This window comes from Lissotriton vulgaris, chromosome 5 (genome assembly GCF_964263255.1).
Source record: "Lissotriton vulgaris chromosome 5, aLisVul1.2, whole genome shotgun sequence".
Taxonomy (NCBI): domain Eukaryota; kingdom Metazoa; phylum Chordata; class Amphibia; order Caudata; family Salamandridae; genus Lissotriton; species Lissotriton vulgaris.
Genome location: NC_141693.1, coordinates 1,209,042,159 through 1,209,066,036, shown reverse-complemented (window position 1 = coordinate 1,209,066,036; position 23,878 = coordinate 1,209,042,159). Strand labels below are relative to the sequence as shown.

Here is a 23,878-nt window from a genome sequence, read left to right as displayed (position 1 = left end):
AAAGAGCTCACTGTATCTCCCTCAAACCAATGGACGGTTGAGAGGATGAATAGGGTATTGGGAGAATATATTCAGTGGACTGTGGCCAAAATCTGTGTGGTGGTGAATGCGGTTAAAGCCAAGTTATGGTTTTATTGCACGGCTCCACTTGCATCTACTGGTGTTTCACCATTTGAACTGTTATGCAGACATAGGGCCCCTACGTGTTTCTGACCAAGTAGGTTGAACAAATGGGTCAACCATAGCAAGTGGACAGATGAAAGTGTAAGGAAATGTGTTTAAAGTAGTTCAGGAAAAACAAAATAAGTATTTCAATGAGGAAAATAAGGTTACAGTTCTCAAAGCTGAGATTGGTGATACAGTCCATGAAAAAAACCTGTGCCTGCGAGGAAGTGTGGTCAATGGTGGAATATCTGTTGGGTGGTCAAGGTGGAGCTTGTAGAAGAAAGGAGTTGTAGGGATGACGAGCGTGAGGAAGATACCAGGGAAGGCTTGACGGTAGTGAGTACAGGTGGAAGTATAAGATGTAGTAGTAGAGTAAATAATGTACCTTTGTGTTTTAGAGTATGATTTGGGTTGTTTTCAAGGTGTGTCTGCCTGTGCAGTGAGTTGTTTATGTCTGTCCATTAAGTGTCAATTTAGAATTTCTACAACCAATTATATTTCTGGGTATGCATTTACTGTGTATTGGTTAATGCCCATGTATTAGTCTGTTATTGTTGTAGTTTGCCTTTTTTGGCCTTCCTAATTGTAAATATGTATTTTATTTATAAATTATTTATTTTAGTCTGGAATAGAAATAGTATAGATGCTTGTTGTATTCTTTAGTTATAGATGATATCCACTTCTATTTATAAAAGGGGAAACCCATGTAAGAATGTTGGGAATTTAAGGGATGCCATGTGGCAGTTCCAAGTTCCCTTAATGAATGTAGAAGTGAAAGTTGGAGGACAGTTGATGCTGAGTGTATCTACCAATGGCTCGCTTTTCACCTACTCTTAGGAATAAAACATGTACTTGAAAAAACCTTAATAAGTCTTCACTCTTCAACTACAACACAACTCTAGACTTGCCAAAGCACCAATAGTGGGTACATTTATAAGTGGAACTCTTCCTGTATGAGGTCGTGCTCACAATTCAAGGGTAGTATCAGTACCAGAGGTACTAGAAGAAGGGTTGGTCTCAATTCTAGATCAGAAGTGACAAGGAGGCAAACCTCCCTTGGGTGAACTCTGATTGACAGGGGTGCTTGCACCCACAATCATGTTGGTCCCACTTCTTACATCTCTCACTGGTGGCTGTTGATTCCACTCAGGCAAATGAATGACATTATACACAGGTGGCCAGGTACTTAACAAAACATCCACCCTGCATCCCACTTCACCTCCATCCAGCTAAGTATCTAATTTCTTCCTTTAGTTTTTTACTTTTCCTTCTACTTTGCAGAATGCTCCCATGCATTTAGGACCTGATTCATGAAGGTACTTAGGTGTAGTAAACTTATTAGTGCGTTTTTGTGGTGGAGATTCTAAACTTGGGGCAGAATCTCCGCACTGCAGTTTTCAGTGCTGAGATTCTGCAACATGTGTGGAGGTTCTTCCACAAGTGTGGAGACTCATCTACGAGTGCGTAGATACTGCACTCGTAACTTTACTAAGCGTAAATACCTTTGTGAATTGGATCCATAATTTTGAGCCGCTAATGGCACCTGGCCCAATGTCAGTTCCGAAATTTGCATTGGACAGGCCGGGTGCAAGCACAAATTGGGAACTGGGAGTGCCGATCTGCCAATGAGCCAATGCGCCCTCTTTACAAAATAACCTTACGACGGTTAGCCCACCAGTACAGTCTCCTGTGCCCTTGCTCCTCTCTTCGGGGGGGGGGGGGGGGGGAGGTCCTGATGGGAGACACTTTTGGTGCCTCCATTATTTTGGTTCTTCTGCTTCCCAGAACACTCAAGTGAGGATATCTGGGTAACACATGCTACCCAATCAATGAAGGTGGCCTCACCATCACGGTCACAATCCATCATAGTAGCACTCTCATTTTGATGTAGTTTCCTGTTTTTTACAGTATAAAAGGAAGGAACTTTTTCACCTTGTATCATTCCTGTTGGTGTGTTACTCGCTCCAGACTCTCTCTTGGTGATTCCGGTGTAGTCTGCCTTCAGGTTTGCTCCAGTTCCTGGCAATTCAAGTCTTCTCCAATCTTCTCCTGTTCCTTAGAGGTTCTGTCCTCCCCTCACTTCCTTCTTTGCCCACCCACAGCCTTCCTGACATTTAGGAACCTTTTTGCATACAACCTTATTTCTCCACCAGGGCTTCTTCTGGAATGCACCATCTGCTTAGGCACTACCAAGGATCCGCAACATTGTGGCTATGGCGGTGGGGTGCCCTTACCTCTGACAGACCGGGACTGTTAAAACCTGGGCATCACAATCATCCCGAAGTCCAGAGTATCTAGCCAGGAATCACTCTCCAGACAATTTGCAATGCCAAAGATCAGTTCCGAGTTCTGAAGATATGGATCCAGCCTAAATATACTGTGCAGCAGACACAAGAACTGCAACAGCTACACAATGAGAACATATCTTTACTACAAGTTTTTGCTACAAGGGCTACTGAAGTGCCTATAGTCTTGTTCACTACCCCAGGTTTTTTGGGGATCCGAGCAAGCTGAAGGAATTTTTGGATTCCCTGAATGCTTGCATTGCTTTCTGCCTTGCTCAATTTTCACAGGATAGGGTCAAGGTTGCTTATTTGATCATCACCTTGACAGAACCAGCGCAAGCTTGGGTGACTCCACTAGTAGCCACAGAAGATTCTTGCCTATCGGATTATTCACTCTTTATGACAACATTCAAATGGATGTTTGAGAGACCAGAACTTGAGTTTTCTGCTGACATACAGCAAGGAAATCAAGCTGTTGTTTTTGTAACCTGGCAGTAAAACCCACATGGATGGAACTAACCCTTGTTACCTTGTTTCTTTACTCTTATGAATCAGGCACAATTATTAGACCATCACCTGTAGAAACACCAATCTGATAAACGAAGAAACCGATTCTATTACACTCTAGGGTGTACTCGATTGCCCACTCATAAGGCTGATTCCGACATGGTAAAGCCGACCTCTTCCTCAGGACCGATGCAGAGTAGTCTGGCACATGGAGCATTTTCTGATTCCGAACGAGAACATCAACACAAAAATGGGTTAGGTAACTAGTGTGGATCTTCTGAGCATCTGATTCCTGCATGTCTAGTCCAAAAAACGTGAAGGTATCCTCACGCTGTGCAAGGACCCCCATTGTGGACCTGCACTCTCCGGTTTTCAGACTCTTGGACCAGGGCATCGTTTCCCCCTGACTCCCTAGTAATTGGGCAGACTATATCCCTAGAAAGTCACCAGGATCAATACTCTCTCCAAAGCGATCCTTAGCTTATCCGGAATGGGGTTCAAGCTTAATTATTAATTCTTTAGGCAATCATTTTTTGTCCTGAGGATGAACCAATAATATGTGTGGTTCGAAACGTCGTCGACAATAAGTACACTAAATGCAGAGTTAACATATTATTTGAACATGCATATGTGTATAATGTGGATTATCATTTTGCAATTTTAATTGTTTGATAACCTATTGTTGCCTGAATATTCCCTCCCTTCTGTTTGTTCCCCAAGTGTGTTGGTTGGACATCGGCTGGTGTCCCACTTCCATCGCACTTTGTGCTTCATTCCCTTGTTTTATATTACTTTCATCAAGAAATTAAAGTGTCCGGCTGGGCATTCTTAACAATATAGTTCTATTGAGTGTATATTTATTGTCTCAATTCCCTTCCTTTTCTAAGGACCGTTGTCTTTTGAAAATAAATAGTCCAATCAAAGATGCACTCTGGAAGCAGTAAATCCCATCACTTGTGAAAGGGGAAAGGACAGAAGTATCGCAAGCCTTTTTCGTTGGTATGTCCACGGAGTTTAGAAGGCTCATATATTCCTCCTGTCTGTGCTGTTGAAGGTCCTATATGGGATGAAGGAGAAGACCTTGGCATTCCTTGACAGTGGGGCAAGTTGGTTATGCCTGGATGATGGTTGGGCCCAAGAGAAGTGTTGTAAAGATCATATCTTCCAGTGAAGAGACCCCATGAGTTATTGAACATGAAACAAGTGATGAATTGCTATTTCATCAAATGCACATTTCTGGCATGTGCTTTTATTCTGTAAATGTGTAATGAACATGTAAAGAAGTTATGACAGAGTAATCAAAACACATTCAGTTATTAATTAGTGATTGCTTAGATGAGAAATTATTCCAGAAATGTCTAAATAGTATGTCTGTTTCCAACCATAATTCTTTTATTTTATCTTTTTAATCACTTGCTTTTCGGCTTTTTTATTTTAGTTTTAGGTTCTTGAACATATAAATACAGGCTCCATTTTCTGCAAGCCGAGACTCCATATTGCCATAGGCCTGTCTAGAAAATGGTGGTGTATAAGTTCCTCAGTCTAAAACATGGTGTCCTTTATTTTCCTGAGAAACTGTAAACATGTTTCATTCTTTTAACTGTGTAATATCGTTCCCTCAATGACATAGACAAAAACACCCAGTGCAACATCAGTCTGTAATACGTGCTTTTTTCAATGACAAATAACAAATAACAACCATAACCCACACAATGTAGCCTGGATTGACATATGTTTACCTTTTTAGTTCAGCTACATAATGTATATGATTATGTCAACACATTCCTCAAGATAGGTTTATAATACACCCAGTTTGCGGATTGCAGATCCAAATGAACACAGTACCAGATTCCATCTTGACTGAAGAAGCCTCCAGCAAGACTCTGCCAGGCTTTGTGAAGCATTCTGCCTTCGTTAACTAGTGCCAAGGTTGGGTTCTTGCATAGACACAATCACCTTGGCCTTATGCTCAAAATAGCTGGCAAGCTATTCCAAACAGACAAATCATGTTGTCCAGGTATATGCACCGCCTCTAAAACCCATACTTACTATTTATCCATCTGCTACAACTAGCATAGTGCTCAAAGATAGTACAGTGAGAGTGCTAAGGGCTACACATTGTGATCCCTGTTTTCACTGTTATTGAAAAGCTTAGCTACTTGTAATTCTTATATTCTGTGAACTTACCAGTATTATGTGCACTAGATCCCTGAGTTTTAAAATAACTATTTTGAAATAAATATGTTGAAATGGCTATATCATTTCAAGTGACTTCGCGTGTGTAAATCACTGCTTCCTGTTAGTGATCCAAAAGTATTGACACTCCTTCAACTATGTATTGGGTGAGGTTCTAGGGGCTACAATAATGTTTTTCACTTGCAGCCATTAGTGCATTGAACTAAGTTCACTTGTATCACCTGTGGGTGTGAAGACAAACCTTGTAAAGCTAAGCCAGAGTCTTAGTTTACACATCAGGAGATATTTCCAGAATTATCAAGAAAATGCCTGAACAAATCCAGGCAGTAGATGGAACACCCTTGGCTTCTGGAACAGTAAAAGAGATGACTATACTTTTAAGAATGACTTTTGAAAAACACCACAATACTGCTCTTTTTTTAATCTTATTTCTTTTCCCAACCATACTATTATCTTGCTATCCTGGGAATTCCTTTGCTGGCTCATCAAAACCCATTCATTAACTGAGTGACCAGAACAATTTCCCTATTCTCATAATTTTGCAACAGATTTTGGAATTCCATAGAGACTTACTGTACTCCCAAGGAGATTTCCAAGAGCCCTGTGGCAGATCCAAATACTCTTAAAGAGCAGCATTGCAGCATTGTGATTGCCTATGGGGAACTTGAATGCATCATGGTTTGGACCTCGCCAAGAAGAGCGGAAACTTGACGGAGAGACAGCGACTGTTTAAAAGGTAATGTTTTTTTAAACGGTTTTTTTACACCTCACCGCCCCCGTTACCTGCCAGCCGCCACTGTCAGTAATACTTCACTTTTAAACATGGTGCATTCTGAGAAAATATGAGCAATTGAATTGCAAAGTTTCCACTCTTAAAAGGATAAAATGGGACTCACCCACAAGAGGATCCAAATCCCAGCATCCTCTGCTGGAAATCACATGGGCTATGGGTAAATGTAGGCAAAGGTCATGACACCATTGAACATGTTTACTTGCACAACGAGTACCACGCTTTGGAACTCTGGGACATGTGACTGCTGCACATGTTTCCTCTTACTGCGCTTACTGTGCTTACTTTGCATTGCAACTCTGCTAAGAGGCACGCCTCACTTTGAAGGCATAACACCCTCTGGACCAATAGCACGGAACACAACGCGCTCAGCCAGCTACGCTCGGGTGTTTCAATGCTTTGTGTAAATTCTTACTGTCAGAAACGCACAGATGTAAGTGATACATCCCCAATTAAGGGTGGCTCATGACAGAATAAAGAAGCAGTCATTTCTGCTGTATTTTCCAACCTGCCCTCTGTACTCAGGTCATGTTAGGAGTACAGAGGGCAGATCTCCTTGATGAAGTACACGTGCTGCATTTATAAAAAAATCAGTTTACTTGGGTGGCAAGGTACTTTGCTTTTCTTTTGCAGCTCACACCCCTAAATTTGTCAATAGGGGCAAGTGAAAGGAACACTCATAACCAGTAGATTGGACTATGGCAACGCCCTCTACACCGAATTCAACAAAACCCTGCTACACAAACTCCAAACCATACAGAACACTGCAGCCAGACTCGTTCTCAGAACCCCGCGACGCGAGCATATGACACAGCACCTACGAGACCTCCACTGCCCCCCATCAAGAAGAGAGTGACCTTCAAGCTACTCACCCACGCCTACAAATCCCTCCACAACATCGGACCCAAATACCTCAACGAAAGAGTCTCCTTCCACGTACCCCAAAAAAACCTCTACTGTGACGACCCCGTGTATCCGCATAACCAGAGCAGGCAGAAGAGCCTTCTCCTACGTCACAGCGAAGACCTGGAACGAGCTCCCTTTCAACATAAGACACTCCCCCACTCTGCCCACCTTCAGGAAGTGCCTCAAGACCTGGCTTTTCGACTGATCCGGAGCTGCACCCCCCCCCCTCTCTGTACTGCTGCATATATGTGAATGAATAAGGGAGGGTCTTTTGAGAGCGCAATAGTTTCTACAAGAGTGTCAGGGCGCTGAGCCAAACCCTACAGCTTAAACAGATGAGTTTTGAAAAGTTTGCTGGGAGCTTTCTTCTCGGAGATGCATCTGAAAATATGTAATATATATTTCTTATAGAGTGTGGAAATTGGAATTGTCCACACTAAACAGACCATGAGGCACAGGGTCTCTCTGGATTAGGTAAAGTAGCAGGTATTACACTGCAATGTAGCATGGTTTTATCCTCATGTGCGTTACTTCCCTCATCCAAGCATGTGGCACCATTGTGCGCTTAAGTTTTAAATACTTTTGTAGGGCTCGCCGCAGGATAATAACGTGGTTTATAATTTGAAAATGATTGTCTACCCAAATACTATTATTTTTCTTCACTCATATTTGGGAAATTACTTTTGATCTAACAAGGAGAGGTACTTCCTTTCTTTTACATTACCACTTAGATTACTATAGGGACCTATCACTTTCTTCTTTGGGAAGTGGAGTTTTTGTACTGGAAGTTTCTCTTCCTGTTTTTATGATGATGTCTTTAATGTTGTGAGTCCTTTCTCGTTTTCACATACTGTTCTTACCTGCGCTCCAGGTGTCCACCTCTCTCCAAGCATTTCCTGAAAGGAACGAGAAGAACAAGTATCAGTAAATTGATACCTATCAGGCTTTTCAAGTGTATCGCGGTTACTGTATGTATGTATGTATGTATTTTAATGCTTATTAAGCGCAGCTGTCACCCAGCGGGTATCCTGGCGCTGAGATCAGTTCCACCATCAGTTCTACAATTTATTCTGCTCTAGGGAAGAGAAAGGTTTTAAGGTCCTTTTTAAATAAAATCAAATTTTGACTGCTCCTCAGTGTTAGAGGTAGAGTGTTCCACATTATGGCGGCCGTGAAACTGAAGGCGCGGCCGCCCATTCTCACTCTGTTTATTCTTGGGACTTTCACTAGGAACACTGAGGCGGATCTCAGAGGTCTGGCAGCCTGATACCACGAAAAAAGATTTTGCAATGGTATTGGTTCTTGACCATGCAGTGCTCCAAAAACCAGGCACAAAGCCTTATAGGAGATCCTCTGCTGGACCGGCAACCAATGTAAGATTGCCAGGGCTCCGGCAGAAGAAGCCGAGCGAGGTAGGGATAGGGCTAGTTTAGCCGCCATGTTTTGAACCCTCTGTAATTTATGGATCAAAACCTTTGGGGCTCCTAGAAGTAGTGCGTTACAGTAGTCTAACCTACTGAGGATGGTACTACGCACTACTTCTACTCTGGCATCCCGCGGGACTCTGACTGTGCAGATCCCCCTCTGTTTTTGGTCTTTATTTTTTTGTTTATCCCCCCAAAAAATGTAAACTCTCAGGTGCCTGTTTGGTAAATTCTTTACCAGAATTGCCCTTAATCTGTGACTTATTAGGTGTGGTTCCCAAATTATCTCGACCTATAGATGTACAGGTTTCAGCAATGATTTCACGCTCTTGACCCTGGACAGGAACCTGTCCAAGGTGATTGGTACAGCCTGTGCTGCTGCCTTCCCTTTAATATCACTGGAAATAATTGAGGAAACTGTGGCTAAATTGTCAATTCATTTAATTTCCAAGCCCAGGGTAGGGGCCGTGCTCGTATTCATTTTGAATCTGTTATAATAATCCAGGCAAAACAGCAATGGATGGTGTACCATGTATTATGGTATATCTGACAGCAAATACTGTGCCCCAAGTTGCACAATCCTACACTGGGGGAACCATGCCAACTGGAAGACACATTGTGAGAATTATATGTTTGTCTTTGGGTCCTACATGGGGAAACACTACTTCAAGCTAATTTGTTTTTTGTGCAATCCAGACGGGATTTCTTCCCATCTGGCAGGAACTTTACGCATAATTGCATTGATGGTCACAGGAATAATTACAGGCACAGCTAACTGTGGCTGCACAGCTTGAACAGCCCTCGCTGGGGTAACTGTTATTGTACGCTTTACAAACTGTATTAAGCCTCTATATAGTCTAACTAAAGAGTACGAATGTCTGATACATTCAATGGTGCTAAGCTTATATATAACCGGCTAGTACTGGCCAGGTTGCCCTTTCATTACTAAGGGACCCAGTCGTACATTTTTTAGTGGATGTGGTAGGGCGCCTTCAAGCCAATTCTGATGTTCCTGATATGTTATTGGTATACATTTGATACTGCAGCTGGTGTCTAGTTGTGAAATGTTTGTGTAGGTCCATCTACTGCAGGAAAGTGGACACATGAATAAGATACCTTTGTTTTATACAATTTGTGGACCCCAACCAAGAAGGTAGCATCTCCCCCTCCAGCAAGGAGCCCTTTTTGTTGTAATAATGCTGTAACAGCATATCGGTAGTTAACATGAATGATAGCAGCCACTGCCATCTTCAATGAATGGAATTCAAAGACAGGTAAATACTATAGTTGGGCAGCCCTTTTTAAGGTTCAAGCTTGAACACACACACTAAAATAGGGGGGTTCCTTTTAAGCTGTGTTAAATTCCCTAACACCACAGATGTCTTGTACAAGGTGAAAAGAAGATCTTGGGCACATGTAAGAATTAGTCAGGAGACCCATTAAATAAGTGCCTGACCTAGAACGTTGGTGGTACCATGTTACATGTTACCTATGATTTTAGTAGGACTGTGTATCTGGACAACATAGATTTAAAAATAGAGGAACTTAGTTTACATGTATTTAACTGAGAATGTTGGCCTGGTTCCTAGCAAGCTGACAGTGCCCCATCTGAGCCCCTAACGATTCTAGGGTAGCAGATCGTATCAGCAACCTCCAACACTACTGCTCTTTATTTCCCAAGGAAATCGTGGAAACAGATCTACACTTTTGTTGTTTTACTTTTGCATGACCAAGATAAACACAATAAATATACATGTTGAGTTGTAAAAAATGTATTCAAATAATCGCATTGTTGCATAGAAAGAGTGTGCAGCCAGCATTACATAGACTTAAAAATAGAGGAACTTGGTTTACATGTATTTATCAGAGAATGGTGGTCTGGTTCCTAGACCCTGTTGGATGCTGAGAATGCATTCAACAGGGTGGCCTGGGCATATGTATGGGACATCTTATCTAGAAAGGGACTTGGTCCGGGCATTTTAACTGCGTTAAGGACTATGTATGATACCCCTAAGGCATCTATTTGTCTAAATACTGAAATTTCGGCCCCATTTACAATTACCCTTGGCACGCGACAAGGGTGCCCATGCTCCCCTTTACTTTTTGCGGTATATATTGATCCTTTTGTTAATCGTTTAAACTTGGAAGAAAAAATAAAGCCAATCTACTTAGCCCATACAAATTATCGCGCGCTAGCATACGCTGACGACATTGTGGTCGTTACAACAGATGTCGAAACTGCGCTGCCAGCTATTATTGATTTAGCTTTACAGTTCGAGTACTTCTCAGGGTATAAGCTGAACCTTTCAAAAACTCAGATTTCATATTCTGGAGATAACCCGCCGGCCAATATTCCACTTGCTTCCGAAGTCACTTATCTTGGAATTAAGATTTGGCTCCCAATCTCTAATATCCCTGAATTGAATATTAATCCAGTATTGGCTAAAACTAATTCTTTATTAGAACGATTAGATCATTTTCATGTAACATTACATGGAAGAGTTAATGTGTTAAAAATGTTAATTCTACCAAAGTATTTGTATATGTTTCGCACAGTACCCTTAAAATTTCCCCCTGTTTGTTTTAAAAATGTAGAAAGGGCAACCTCAAGATTTTTGTGGGGCTATAAATGACAGCGTAAAGCCTATAAAAAAACTATTCTCACTAAAGAGTGTGGTGGTTGGAATGTTTCATATTTTTTTTTCTATTATATCGCAGCGACCCTTCAGGCTATTAGTCCACTTATAATGGGGGACTGAGCTAGCATCCCTCATTGTAATACTCCATCAGTTTATGAGTTAGTCAAGGGCAAAGAGATGAAAGCTTGTTTCTTGAAGGTAATTGTTTAGCTTGTTTCTTGAAGTTAATATAAAAAGACTAGATTTAAGACGTTAAAAGCAGCATACGGTGTTTGGCAAAAGGTTCGGCGACATTTTGGACATTGCAAAATTTAACATATATACACCTTTTGCGGCACCTGGCTTATTACCGTCTCCTATCTTTTGTGATTTAGTAGCTACTAGATGGGGGACTAAAGGAATACGTTATTTGGGGGACTTGTTTCTCAAAGGTCATTTGGCTTCTTTTCAGTAGCTACAGATTAAGTTTTAACAAAAAATGATTTTTTTAAGTTTTTGCAAATTCGTAGTTTTTTACAGAATACACAGCAATCATTAGACCAACGAATGAACAAAATTCCCCTTATGGAGCACCTAGTAAAAAAGACATCAATTGGTATCTTGTATTTATGTTTGATGCAGAAATTTCTTCATGATCTGGAAAATTGCCATTTAAAATGGATAAATAAGTTGGGGATACCCGAAATAGATATAAGTGAGTCAGTTATGCTTGCCAACAGAATTCTTATAACTGGGATGATGAAATCACAACATATAGGGGCCGATTAGGATGGAGGATTTTCCGCCTCCTCCGGGCCGGCGGAAGCCACCTCCGGCCCGGAGGAGGCGGAAAATCCTCTGCGGACTCACCAAAGACCCACCGCCACATTACGATGGCTGGTGGGTCTTGGTTTCTGTCCGCTGCTTTTCCGCCGCGGTCGGATTACAACCGCGGCGGAAAAGCTCTCATTTGGCTGGCAGTGTCTATCAGACACCGCCGGCCAAATTAGGATGCATTTGAAAACATGCTTTTCCGCGGCGGATTTTCCGCCGTGGAAAAGCATGTGTACTTTTGCTTTTGGGGGCCCGTTGCGGGCCCCCAGGGTGTTGGTGGGTGGGGGCTGCACATGGGGGCTACCTATGGTACCCCCCAGTATTTACATGCACAATGCGGCAGGCACCGCGCGGTGCCTGCCGATTTGTGCATGTAAATGTTACACATGCACTTTTAACATTGCGGCGGGTGCTGCTTGAAGCAGCACCCGCCGCAATGTTAAATATCCAGGATGTGACCGCCAGGGTGGCGGTCACATCCTAATCGCACATGAGGGAACGCCGCAGCCCATGCGGACGTTCCCTCATACTCTGGGGTCGCGGACGGACTCAAGTCCGTCCGCGATCCTAATCGACCCCTTTATGTGTATACATGATTTATATTATACCCCCATCAAGATCGCCAAATGGAGTACGATAACGGGGACTCAATGCAGTAGGTGTGGTCCTCACGCCGCTGATGCGGTACATATCCAAACTACTAAGACTTGAAGAACCAGGACAGTTAAAACCTAGGCATCACTATCTTCCCAAACTCCCAAATCCCTTGCCTGGTGTCAGTGTACTGGCATTTAAAACCTCTTACTGACCATGTCTTTGTGTTTTTTATTTTAGCTCATACATTTGTTTTGCATTCTCAACTATTATCAAGTTTAAGGTACCATATGGGAGACATTGCAAAGACCCTTCATTCGCTGTGCACTTGTTCCATTGTCTGACCCAAATACACCTATGTAACCCGACGTTAATCATCATTTAATGTGCAGGGGTGCCTTCTTGAGGGGACTCCTCAGCCTCAGGGACAGGTTTACTTATAACTCTCTTAACAAAGCTGAATATCATCTAATCAATCATCGTATTTATATAGCGCACTACTTACCCAGAGGGTCTCAAAGCGCTGGGGGGGGGGATCCGCTACTGCTCGAACAACCAGGTCTTGAGTTGCTTCCTGAAGGCGAGGTGGTCCTGGGTCCGGCGGAGGTGGGTGGGGAGGGAGTTCCATGTCTTGGCGGCGAGGTAGGAGAAGGACCGTCCCCCTGTGGTGGCTCTGCGGATGCGGGGGACGACGGCGAGGGCGTGGCTGGTCGAACGAAGCTGGCGTTTGGGAGCGTAGAAGTTGAGGCGGCTGTTGAGGTATCCTGGGCCTTGGCTGTGTAGGGCTTTGTGTGCGTGGGTGAGGAGACGGAAGGTGATTCTCTTGTTGACCGGGAGCCAATGCAGATCTCTCAGGTGTCCGGAGATGTGGCTGCGACGGGGGATGTCCAGGATGAGTCGTGCTGAGGCGTTCTGGATCCGCTGGAGTCTCTTCTGGAGTTTGGCGGTGGTTCCGGCGTAGAGGGTGTTGCCGTAGTCCAGACGGCTGGTGACGAGGGCCTGGGTGACCGTCTTCCTGGTCTCGGTGGGGATCCACCGGAAGATCTTACGTAGCATGCGCAGGATATTGAAGCACGACGAGGAGACGGCGTTGACTTGTCTGGTCATGGAGAGGGAGGAGTCCAGGATGAAGCCCAGGTTACGTGCGTGGTCTGTTGGTTTGGGTGCGCTGCCTAGGGCGGCGGGCCACCAGGAGTCGTCCCAGGTGGAGGGTGAAGATCCCAGGATGAGGACTTCCGTCTTGTCCGAGTTCAGTTTCAGGCGGCTGTTCTTCATCCATTCGGCTACCTCTTTCATCCCTTCGTGAAGGTTGGCTCTGGCGGTGGTGGGGTCGTTGGTGAGGGAGAGGATCAGCTGGGTGTCGTCGGCGTAGGAGATGATGTTGAGGTTGTGCTGGCGTGCGATGTCTGCGAGGGGGCTCATGTAGATGTTGAAGAGGGTTGGACTGAGCGAGGAGCCTTGAGGGACGCCGCAGATGACTTCGGTGGCTTCAGATCTGAACGGGGAGAGGCGGACTCTCTGTGTTCTTCCGGCGAGGAAGGAGATGATCCACTCCAGTGCCTTCTCCTGGACTCCGACGTTGCTGAGGCGTTGTACTAGGGTACGATGGCAAACAGTGTTGAAGGCCGCGGAGAGGTCGAGGAGGATGAGGGCCGCTGTTTCTCCGTTCTCGAGCAGCGCTCGGATGTCATCGGTGACTGCGATCAGGGCGGTCTCGGTGCTGTGGTTGGCCCGGAAGCCAGACTGCGAGGGGTCGAGGGATCCGTTTGTCTCGAGGAAGGCGGCCAGCTGCTTGTTGACGGTCTTCTCAATGACTTTTGCAGGAAACGGGAGCAGCGAGATGGGGCGGTAGTTCTTGAGGTCGGTGGGGTCAGCCGATGGCTTCTTGAGTAGAGCCCTGAGTTCGGCGTGCTTCCAGCTCTCCGGGAAGGTAGCGGTGTCGAAGGAGGTGTTGATGATGTCCCGCAGGTGGGGTGCGATGATAGCGTCGGCCTTGTTGTAGACGTGGTGAGGGCAGGGGTCGGTCGGAGATCCGGAGTGGATATTCTTTACACTATACAACACAGACTTGTAAACTCCAAATTGAAATAAAGGCAGTTTACAACAAATCACAAAGCAATACTCTGTGACACAAGAATCAAATCATAGTGCAACACCCCTGCACCAACCACTTGCAGAGCAGCACTCAATTACATAACAACCAATCCCAGAGAAGCACACATATAAACTACCTATCACAGCGCAACACCTTACTCAGAGCACACCACAGTGGCGCTCACTCCACATCTATCAGCTTTGACTAAGCAAAATATCATAGATTAAAAAAAAACAATAACTTTTGTCTGTACCACCAATGAAAATCTAAAGTCTGCAATCATGTTCAGGGAAATGGGGAACAGTACCCTTCTGGCACTATCGAACACACAAAGTGAAATCGACCAGCACGAAATCTCTCTCAAATCAATCATCAATCAATCAGGTGTTTGTTAAGCGTGATTACTCACATGTAAGAGTCTCATGGTACTGGGGGGTGGGCGGGGGGGTTCGTAGGTTCCAGTCCATCAAGGAGGGGGTCTGTCAAAGAGCCAGGTTTGGAGGTTTCTTGCGAAGATGGGGAGCAATGTTATCTATCTGAGGTGGAGCGGAAGGTCATTCCAGGCTCTGGCTCCGCGGAAGGAAAATGAGCAGCCTCCCAATCTGGTCTTTCTGGTGCAGGGGACCACAGTGTAGGAGAGTTGTGCTGATTGTAGGGTCCTTTGGGGTGCGTGGAATTTGAGTTGGCTGTTCAGGTATGCTGGTCTGGTGTCGTGGAGGGCCTTGTGAGCGTGGGTTAGCATCTCGAAGGTGACTCTAGCTTCGATGGGGAGCCAGTGGAGTGTGCGCAGGTGCTGGGAGATGTGGCAGGTTGAGGACCAGTCTTGCGGCAGCGTTATGGATGTTCTGTAGCTTGCGGTGAGGTTTTTGTTTATTCCGGCAATGAGTGCGTTGCCGTAGTTAAGCCTGCTGCTGACCAGAGCGTGAGTGACGGTCTTTCTGTGTTTGAGGGGGATCCATTTGAAGGTCTTACGTAGAAGGTGGAGGGTGTTGAAGTAGGAGGATGAGACAGAGTTGATCTGGCAGTCCATTTTGAGCTCTGAGTCCAGGATGATCCCTAGGTTGCGTGTGTGGTCCGTGGGAGACGCCGGGCTCCCAAGGGCGGGGGGCCACCAGGTGTTGTTCCAGGCATCGGGGTTTGGGCCCATGATGAGTACTTCCGTTTTGTTGGTGTTTGGTTGCAGTCAGCTGTTTTTCATCCCTTTGGCGATGGCTTCCATGCCTTCTCAAAAGTTGTGTCTGGTGGTGTTGGGTTCGTTGGATAGGGATAGGATGAGTTGGGTGTCGTCTGCATATGACACAAGGTTGAGTCCATTGGTTCTGACGATGGCGGTGAGTAGAGCCATGTAGACATTGAAGAGCGTAGAGCTGAGGGATAACCCCTGGGGACTCCGCAGGTGGTAGGTGTAGGGTCTAAGAGCAAAGGGGGAGTCTGACCTGTTGCGTTCTGCCAGAGAGGAAGGAGCAGATCCAGTCGAGGGCCTTGTCTTGGATCCCTGCGTCGTGGAGTCTGTGTATTAGGGTGCGGTGAGAGACTGTGTTGAACACCGCTGATAGGTCGAGGAGGATGAGGGCTGCTGTTTCTCCTTTTTTCAGTAAGGTACGGATGTCATCTGTCGCGGCGAGGAGGGGTGTTTCCGTACAGTGTTTTTTTCTGAAGCCGGATTGGGAGGAGTGGAGAATGTTGTGTTCTTCGATGAATGTGGCGAGTTAGTTATTTTTTTTTTTTTTAAATCTGTTTTATTGGTACACTTGGCATACAGTTACATTTCTTGTGTGCATAATTCAAAGGGGAAACAACAATTGGAGTAGCTCGTACATCATCAATGCGAATGTTGGCGACGGTTGAAAGTCTATAAAGGCACTCGTTGTTAAAGAACTCCATCCGTTGTCATGGGGCGGTCACTGCATTCACCAAACCAATCGCCTCACTGCTACTGTACTGTGCAATGCGCCCTGCCTACCTTACTATAGTGCCTGACCTCACCCGTCAGGGCGGGTAGCCTGATGGCCAGCCGCACCCCCGGTGTTCGCAACCCACTGGCTAGTGATATAGCATGATGTCCCTCAGTAGTGTGAATAACCTACCGGGCTTGGTTCCAGGCAACTTGTATGTGTGCTGTGGTCGGCTAGGAGGTTCAGTGGTACGCCTCCGTGAGGTAGAAGGTTGCGGCAGTGGTTTGCATGTGTGCTGCACTCCTGTGTTTCGCCGCCGTGTGTCAGAAGTGAAAGGTGTGAGTGGGGAAGGCAGATCCAGCGTGGACAACTGGGGGGTGTCCTTTGCCGTAGATGCCACCAATTCAAACTGGGGAAAAACAGGAGAGTAGGTGAGGGTGTAAAGAATCCGATCTCGGGGTAAGGGTGGGGGGGTGTTGCAGTGTGGGTCCTGTCTAGGCAGTTTCGGGTGTAATAGTCTCGCAGGGTGCTGGCCTCGAGTGTGCTCGGGGAGGAGGTACTAGTGGTGTGTGGTAGCTCCAGGTCTCGGGTGGGGGCGTATCGGTGGGGCCGACTGTGTATGCGGGCTCCGCTGACAAGTGGGGGGGGGCAGGGCAAGGCGGGATGGGCAGAGGAGTTGGGGGGGAGTGGAGAGGGGAAAAAAGGGGGGGGGGTTATGGGGGCGAGCGATGGATTGCATGGGTGGTGTTTCATGTCCGTATGCGTGTGGTTCCCGATTCTCCCCTTTCTCACTACGCAGCCTGTGGCCCGGACATGTCCCCCCCGTTCCACTGGGGAGGAGCCATCTCCTTACAACACCCCTTTATCGTGACAGGCCCTGGTGAACGCTCTCAGGAAGCCCTCCCATGTCTGGGCTATCGGTATGGCCCTCCGCCCCGCCGTCTCTTCCCTACGTAGCACCGTGCCCTCTGCGGTTGCCCAGTAGATGAGGGAGGCACTCCAATGTTTCGTCAGGGGTGGTTCCGCGGCTTTCCAGTGACGGGTTATGAGTCTTTTGGCGGTTATCAGCCCCAGATCCCAGAACCTCATGTGTGCTTTGTTATGTTTTGTCCTGGTGAGAAGGCCCAGCACACAGGTGTCCCAGTCGTGACGTAGGCCCAGCGCCGTCCCTTTTGTCAACAGCGTGTTAACATCATGCCAGTACGTCCGTAGCTTGGGACATGCCCACAGCATATGCAGGAGATCCGCATTCAGTAGCGCGCATCGCGGGCATTTGGAGGTATCCAAACCAAAGTAGCGGTTAATCTTGTCCGGGGACAGGTATGCCCTGTGCATGATATAGAACTGTATGATTCTGAATCTCGAATTGCGGGGAACGTGTTGCGGTCCCTCTAGGATCCTTTCCCACTCTTTATCCGACCAGTCCCTCCCCCTGTCTGTGGTCCACCTGTCCCTGAGCGACTGAAGGGAGGCCGTTGTGTGGGAACTCAGCGCCTGCGTTAGCCAGTGCACAACGTGCGACCCTGCCCCCATAACGTGCAGGTATTGTATTAAGAGGTGTGTCTCGGGTTCCACTGACATATCGCCCCAGTGTTCCGTTAGGACCCGTATCATTGATGTATGCATCAGGAATTGTCCCGCTGGCAGTCCTGGATTCTCCACTAGCCCCTCGAACCGTACCATGGCCCCGTCATCATATAAGTCCGCCAGTGTCTCAAGCCCCACTTGCACCCAGTCTTGTAGGCGCGCTGCAGTCACCACTCCCCCAGGCCTTGGCAGTCCCTCTAGTGGCAGGGCTGGAGCGTAGGGGGTAGTTTCCTTGGTCAATCGCAGTGCACGCCTGTAGCATCTCAGTGCCACTGCCAGGTGTAGTTGCGTCTCGCGTGTCGCGCCTCTGAGGGGGTGGAACAGTGCAAGAGCTTCCGCGTGGGTCAGGGCTGGGACTGTTGAGGCCTTGTCATTTAGGTTCCTACCCGCTAGCCAGGCCACCACCCATTGGAGCTGCGCGGCAAGGTAGTAGTGCTCCTGGTTCGGGACCGCGAGCCCCCCCGAGGACGTCGGGGCATACAATTTCTTCAGGGCCACCCTTGGTCTCCCCGCATTCCAGATTAGTGTTCGTGTCAGGGTCTCCAAGTCTCTAAAAACCCGAGGTGGGACATACACCGGTATGTTCGAAAAATAGTACAGGAGTCTAGGTAGGACTATCATTTTGGTCAGGGTGATTCTGGCCGGGACATTGAGCGGGAGTGTGCCCCAGAATTGGATCTGGGCTCGCAAGGAGTTTATGGCTCGAATCAGGTTGCCATCCAGTATATCTGCTGCATTCCTATATATGTGGATGCCCAGGTACTTGAAGGTACCGGCATACCATGTCAGCGTTGAGTCTCCTAGTTGTACTGCGCAGTCCTGCATATCCGGGTGAAAGGGGAAGACCCCAGATTTACCCCAGTTGACCCTCAGTCCCGAGTGTGTTGTGAATTCGCGGAGGGCGTCAGTGAGTCCCGGGGGTATCCGTGTCAGGTCTCTGACATAGAGGAGTAGGTCGTCGGCATATAGGGAAACCGCGTGTACCCCATCTATCAACGGGATGCCCCACTCGGCGCCCTGCATCCTCAGTATCTCCGCCAGCGGTTCCATGGCCAACGAGAAGAGTAGAGGCGATAACGGGCAGCCTTGTCGTGTGCCCTGCCTCACCTGTATGGCCTCCGATATCAGGCCCCCTATCCGGACCCGAACGGTTGGCGTTTGGTATAGGAGTCCCACCATGTCCAGATATGCGTCTCCCAGGCCAAACTTTTGCATAACCGCCCTAAGAAACGGCCACTCCACCGAGTCAAATGCCTGTGGCGAGTTAGTTATTGATGGCTTTCACAATCACTTTCGCTGGGAACGGGAGCAGGGAGATGGGTCTGTAGTTTTTGAGGTCGGTGGGGTCCGCCAAGCTTTTCTTGATAAGGACTCTGACTAGCGAATTCTACTCCTCTCTATAAAAGGATTAACCAAACACTAATCTCAGTTATTAAAATCTCACAATGGAAGTTTCCTAAGTCCCTATCATGGTGTGGCACAAGTTATAAACATGAAAAAGTACTTACATTCTCAACTTTAACATGGAGCCTACTTTGACCAAAGTTGGACACTGCAGCTCAAATCACACAAAATCATCGAAAAACAACAAACATCACAACTCTCAACAACCCAAAAATAAAAAATGTACAACCCTACTTATACACACACTCCTAGGATATTGCAAACGCTTCAGTAATGCTGAACTGCCTTCAATAGGGAGAGGGACCATGGAAGCTGGAGAATGTGGACCGAGTCATGGCAGATTTGAACTTTATCTGGGCAAATTTGAACCCCCTATGCCCCAGTGGAAACCATTTTGTGCTACCAAAGTATTAGGGCACTTTGCTCCATGCAGATTCTGGCGCAAAGTTTGGTTCAATAAGCGCCTTTCCATTAAACTTTAGTTCCGACTGAGGCTAACATCAATTTGGCCTCACAAGCAAGACAGTGAGTATTTACAATTACAACCATAAATGCGTTTTAAAAGATTTGCAATTTACAACTCAATTCATCAAAATTACGTGTAATTCAATAGCCAATACTTGGAGGTTTTAGTCAATATATTTAAAGCAATTCAAAATCATATGAGCAAATAGAAACTGTAATTAAGTTGATTCAAGTAAAATATAGCAAATCAGTTCGCTCATAAAAAAAGCACCTAATACTGCTTAATTTGGAAAAAGGCACAGAAATCTGAAGTGGAGTCAGGATAAAAATATTCTGTCAGAAAGTATCTGGAAGGCTGTAGCAAACATCTGATCTAACTGGGGAGAAGGGAATCTGAATCTAAAGGCGGATAAAAAGACGTCAGAACTCTCGTCTACATTGCATTAGTTAAAACACACGTTTCTAACATTTCACTACACCTACACATGATTCTCATGAGGGGAACTAATCAGATAAAGGCACAAACAAATAAGACAAATCCATTGGTTTTCTCAAGCTACTACACAAAGAAGCTTCCATAAATGTCACTAAGAATTTTAGTTATCAGTACATAATGAGATATATTTTCCAAGCTCTCATTTGCAGGTGCTTCACACCAGCAAAACATTCTTCAAGCATTGCATGAAGAAATCAGAACACCAAGCACACATTGATAATATACGTGGAGTCAAAATACTCTTAAAGTAAAAAGAAACGTTAAGAAAGGAGGATGTCATCTACACGTTGAACCATTTTAAAATGCATGCCTACATTAGCTAGAATCAGTTTCAACAAGGAAAAATACACTTTTGATACAGTTGCATGCTGCATGTTAATGTTGACAATATTGAAGCAAAACATTTAATTTTGAAAAAGAATCGTCATCACTAGCCATAGGAGTTATGCAGCTTTGTGGCCAATGACAATTAGTCAAAGCATGGTATGCTGCACTCAGAGTAGACGACTCCATATAATAGCAGCCAATGCTGCCTTCAGAAAGCAATAACCTACCACAATGTTGCCCACAACCTTCAGGGCAGCAGCCAATAACGCTGGTCTGATGGGTGAGATGAGTAGTATTTCAAGACATCTTTTGTTTATCTCAGCATACACTTCTTATGAAGAACTATCTCCAATATGTTTAAAATAGCTGTTTATTTACAGCTCAAGTGCTATACACGTCTCCCTTAGAATACACAGTCATCAACTGCCACACCCACCTCCCCTATATTCCCCCTACATCATCACAGGACACAGCTGGTGGATCTCATAAGGTGACTTCCGTATCAAAATACAACATATCCCCATTCCCATCCGTCAAGCATAAAAATAAACAAAAAAGCTGAAATTGAAGTAGACCAGTTGTAGCCCTATTTGAACTAATTTTACATGGAATGTGCTATTAATCAAACCCAAAATATAATCTTCAAATTTCATTGGTCTTCTTTCCAAATATTGGCCTCTATTAGAACTATTTACAATAATGCTTGCTAAAATGCACAAATTAGTTACAGCAGTACTTCTGTTCGAAAATAAATCGTGCTCAAATATAATATTCAAGTTTCTTTTTGTCTTTTTACTTCCCATTGTCCACTCAACCTTGTCTTAACAAGGGGGGGGGGGCTTTGTTTACCGAATTGGAGGTGCAACAAGAGGTTGCTGGGCACTTCCTTACCTGCACCGGACTTGCCGCTTGACCAGGGGGCTATTGAGATCTGCTGTAAGTCTCCCCTGCCGCCGCTAGAACCAACACGCGGCCGCCGAGGGGGGAGACTACAGCCCCCAGGTCTCCCTGCTCTATCACCCCGCCCACTTCCGCGCCCGGGGGTGCTCAAAGGCGAGGCACTGCTCCGGTGGAGCGGGGGCTTTGTTTACCGTATCGGAGGTGCAACAAGAGGTTGCTGGGCACTTCCTTAACTGCGCTGGACTTGCAGCTTGACCAGACGGGCTATTGAGATCTGCCGTAAGTCTCCCCCGCCACCGCTAGAGCCAACACCCGGCCGCCGAGGGGGGAGACTACAGCCCCCAGGTGTCCCTGCTCTATCACCTCGCCCACTTCCGCCCACTTCTGCGCCTGGAGGTGCTCAAAGGCGAGGCACTCCTCCGGTGGAACAGGGGCTTTGTTTACCGAATCGGAGGTGCAACAAGAGGTTCCTGGGCACTTCCTTACCTGCGCTGGACTTGCTGCTTGCCGCTTGACCAGGGGGGCTATTGAGATCGGCTGTAAGTCTCCCCCGCCGCTGCTAGAACCAACACGCGGCCGCCGAGGGGGGAGACTACAGCCCCCAGGTCTCCCTGCTCTATCAACCCGCCCACTTCCGCTCAAAGGCGAGGCACTCCTCCCGTGTCGCGGGACGCATGCGGGCGACGCCGGGTGAAGCCCGGGACAAGGGCGGGACCTTCTGAGGCTGTCCGAGGCAGTACAAGGCGGGGCTGGGCTACGGTATTTGGATTCTTCACCCCATTGTAAGGACTTGGACTTGGTTTTGGTTTTGGACATACTAAGTTTTTTATTATTATTTTTAAACTAAGGACAGTGAGTACACTATATTTTTAATTGGTTAGTCCCTTCAGTATTGTTTAGTGACCTGAGCTAATTTAGGGTCATATTACAGTATTTTTACATTGTGCAGGTTTTTTAATACTCTAAGCGATAAGAGGGTCTAGGCAATTGTTTTACTTGCTAAGTTGGAAATCGTTTGAGATTGTTCCATTTGTACTGTGTTTAACAATCATGATGGGTCGGAAAAGTGCTAAAAATAATACGGCTACCGGGGGCTCTAGCATAGAATCGTATCTGGTAAAGGCAGTTAGTGCCATTAATGAGGAAATAGGAAGGGCGGAAAGAAGAATCTCCCTGGGTACAAGTTGTTTGCCTGCAACTCCGGATATCTTGGGAACCCCCAACCAATCAGGGGATGATGCTACCTCGCCTAAAGAAATTCTGGCGGAACTCACCGAGGGGGTCCAAGTAACTAAGAGTCCAGAACTCATACACCCCAGAAACAAATAATTTATGTAGATTCGCCTCCACCCAGGGCAAGAAGGGGGTGTAGGAAAACACAGAGTAGCAAAGGGGCAATAAGAAAGGGTAGGAAAGTGAATACCATTGTGCCAGTTACAGAAACAACTTATATAGGGAACCCTAATGATTTACTTGTAACCCAGATTACTGATGTAATTAGAGGGAGGATTGAAGCATCCCTCAAACCCCTATATACTAAATTCGACCTAATCAATGAGGAAAGAACTAGGCTAAGGGGGGACTTGACTACTCAAAACGAGAAGCTGAATAAAGTCATATTAGCCCTAAATGAAAAATGTGTGGCTATAACTACGAATACAGCGCAAGAAGTTACAACTAAGGATAGTACGGGAAATGTGGCATCCCCAATTGTATCTGGATTAGCAGGGGAAATGCAAACCAAGAGTCTGGCTAATTTCGATAATAACAATGATTTTTTAGAGGTTAACTCTAGAGCGGGAGAAGGGATCACAGAGACGGGGCGGTATCACTCAGTTAACCTGCCTCCCGAATGTGCCCCGTATGTAGTAGTTATTACTAATGTACCTCCCCTTAGTCAGCAAAAAGAAGAGTCTCATAACTCACTTAGGAATAAAAGTATTAGTTGGCTAAGTCGTTACTGTACTTTCGTTCGACATTTGCAGATCAGATTCTTACTACACGGAGAGTTAAATGGATAGGCCCAACGAGAAAAACCATAAAGGGAGATTGCATAATCATTAATTTTAAAAACAGACACTATGCATGAATATCTCTGAACAGATTAAACTTGGGACAATCAATGGGGCATGGCACTTCATTATAACCCCTGGCCTTTTTCTATAAACAACAATACAAAAAGATCCCAGTACCCTGGACACGGATTAGTGTTCATCTAATGAGGCATATTTCTGTGCTGGGAGACATTTAATTGGGTCCCTAGTCAATAGCCTACTCAACATTGAGTTAGGTGTTTGTCTTCAACAATGCCTATTCGTCCAAAACAAAATATTGTTTTTACCTTAAAAAAAGGGAAGGGAGAGTCCAAATCTGCTTTCAACTCGACATAA

The 23,878-nt window shown here is 45.9% G+C and overlaps 1 protein-coding gene across 1 annotated transcript in view; it reads right to left on the bottom strand.

Moving 5' to 3' along the window:
• Positions 1-23,878, bottom strand: part of LOC147712291 (uncharacterized) — a 79,749-nt gene that overhangs the window by 15,705 nt on the left and 40,166 nt on the right. Inside the window, exon 3 of the mRNA XM_086919613.1 lies at positions 7,710-7,745. Coding sequence (XP_086775739.1) covers positions 7,710-7,745 — 36 coding nt within the window. The remainder of the gene's footprint in view (positions 1-7,709; positions 7,746-23,878) is intronic.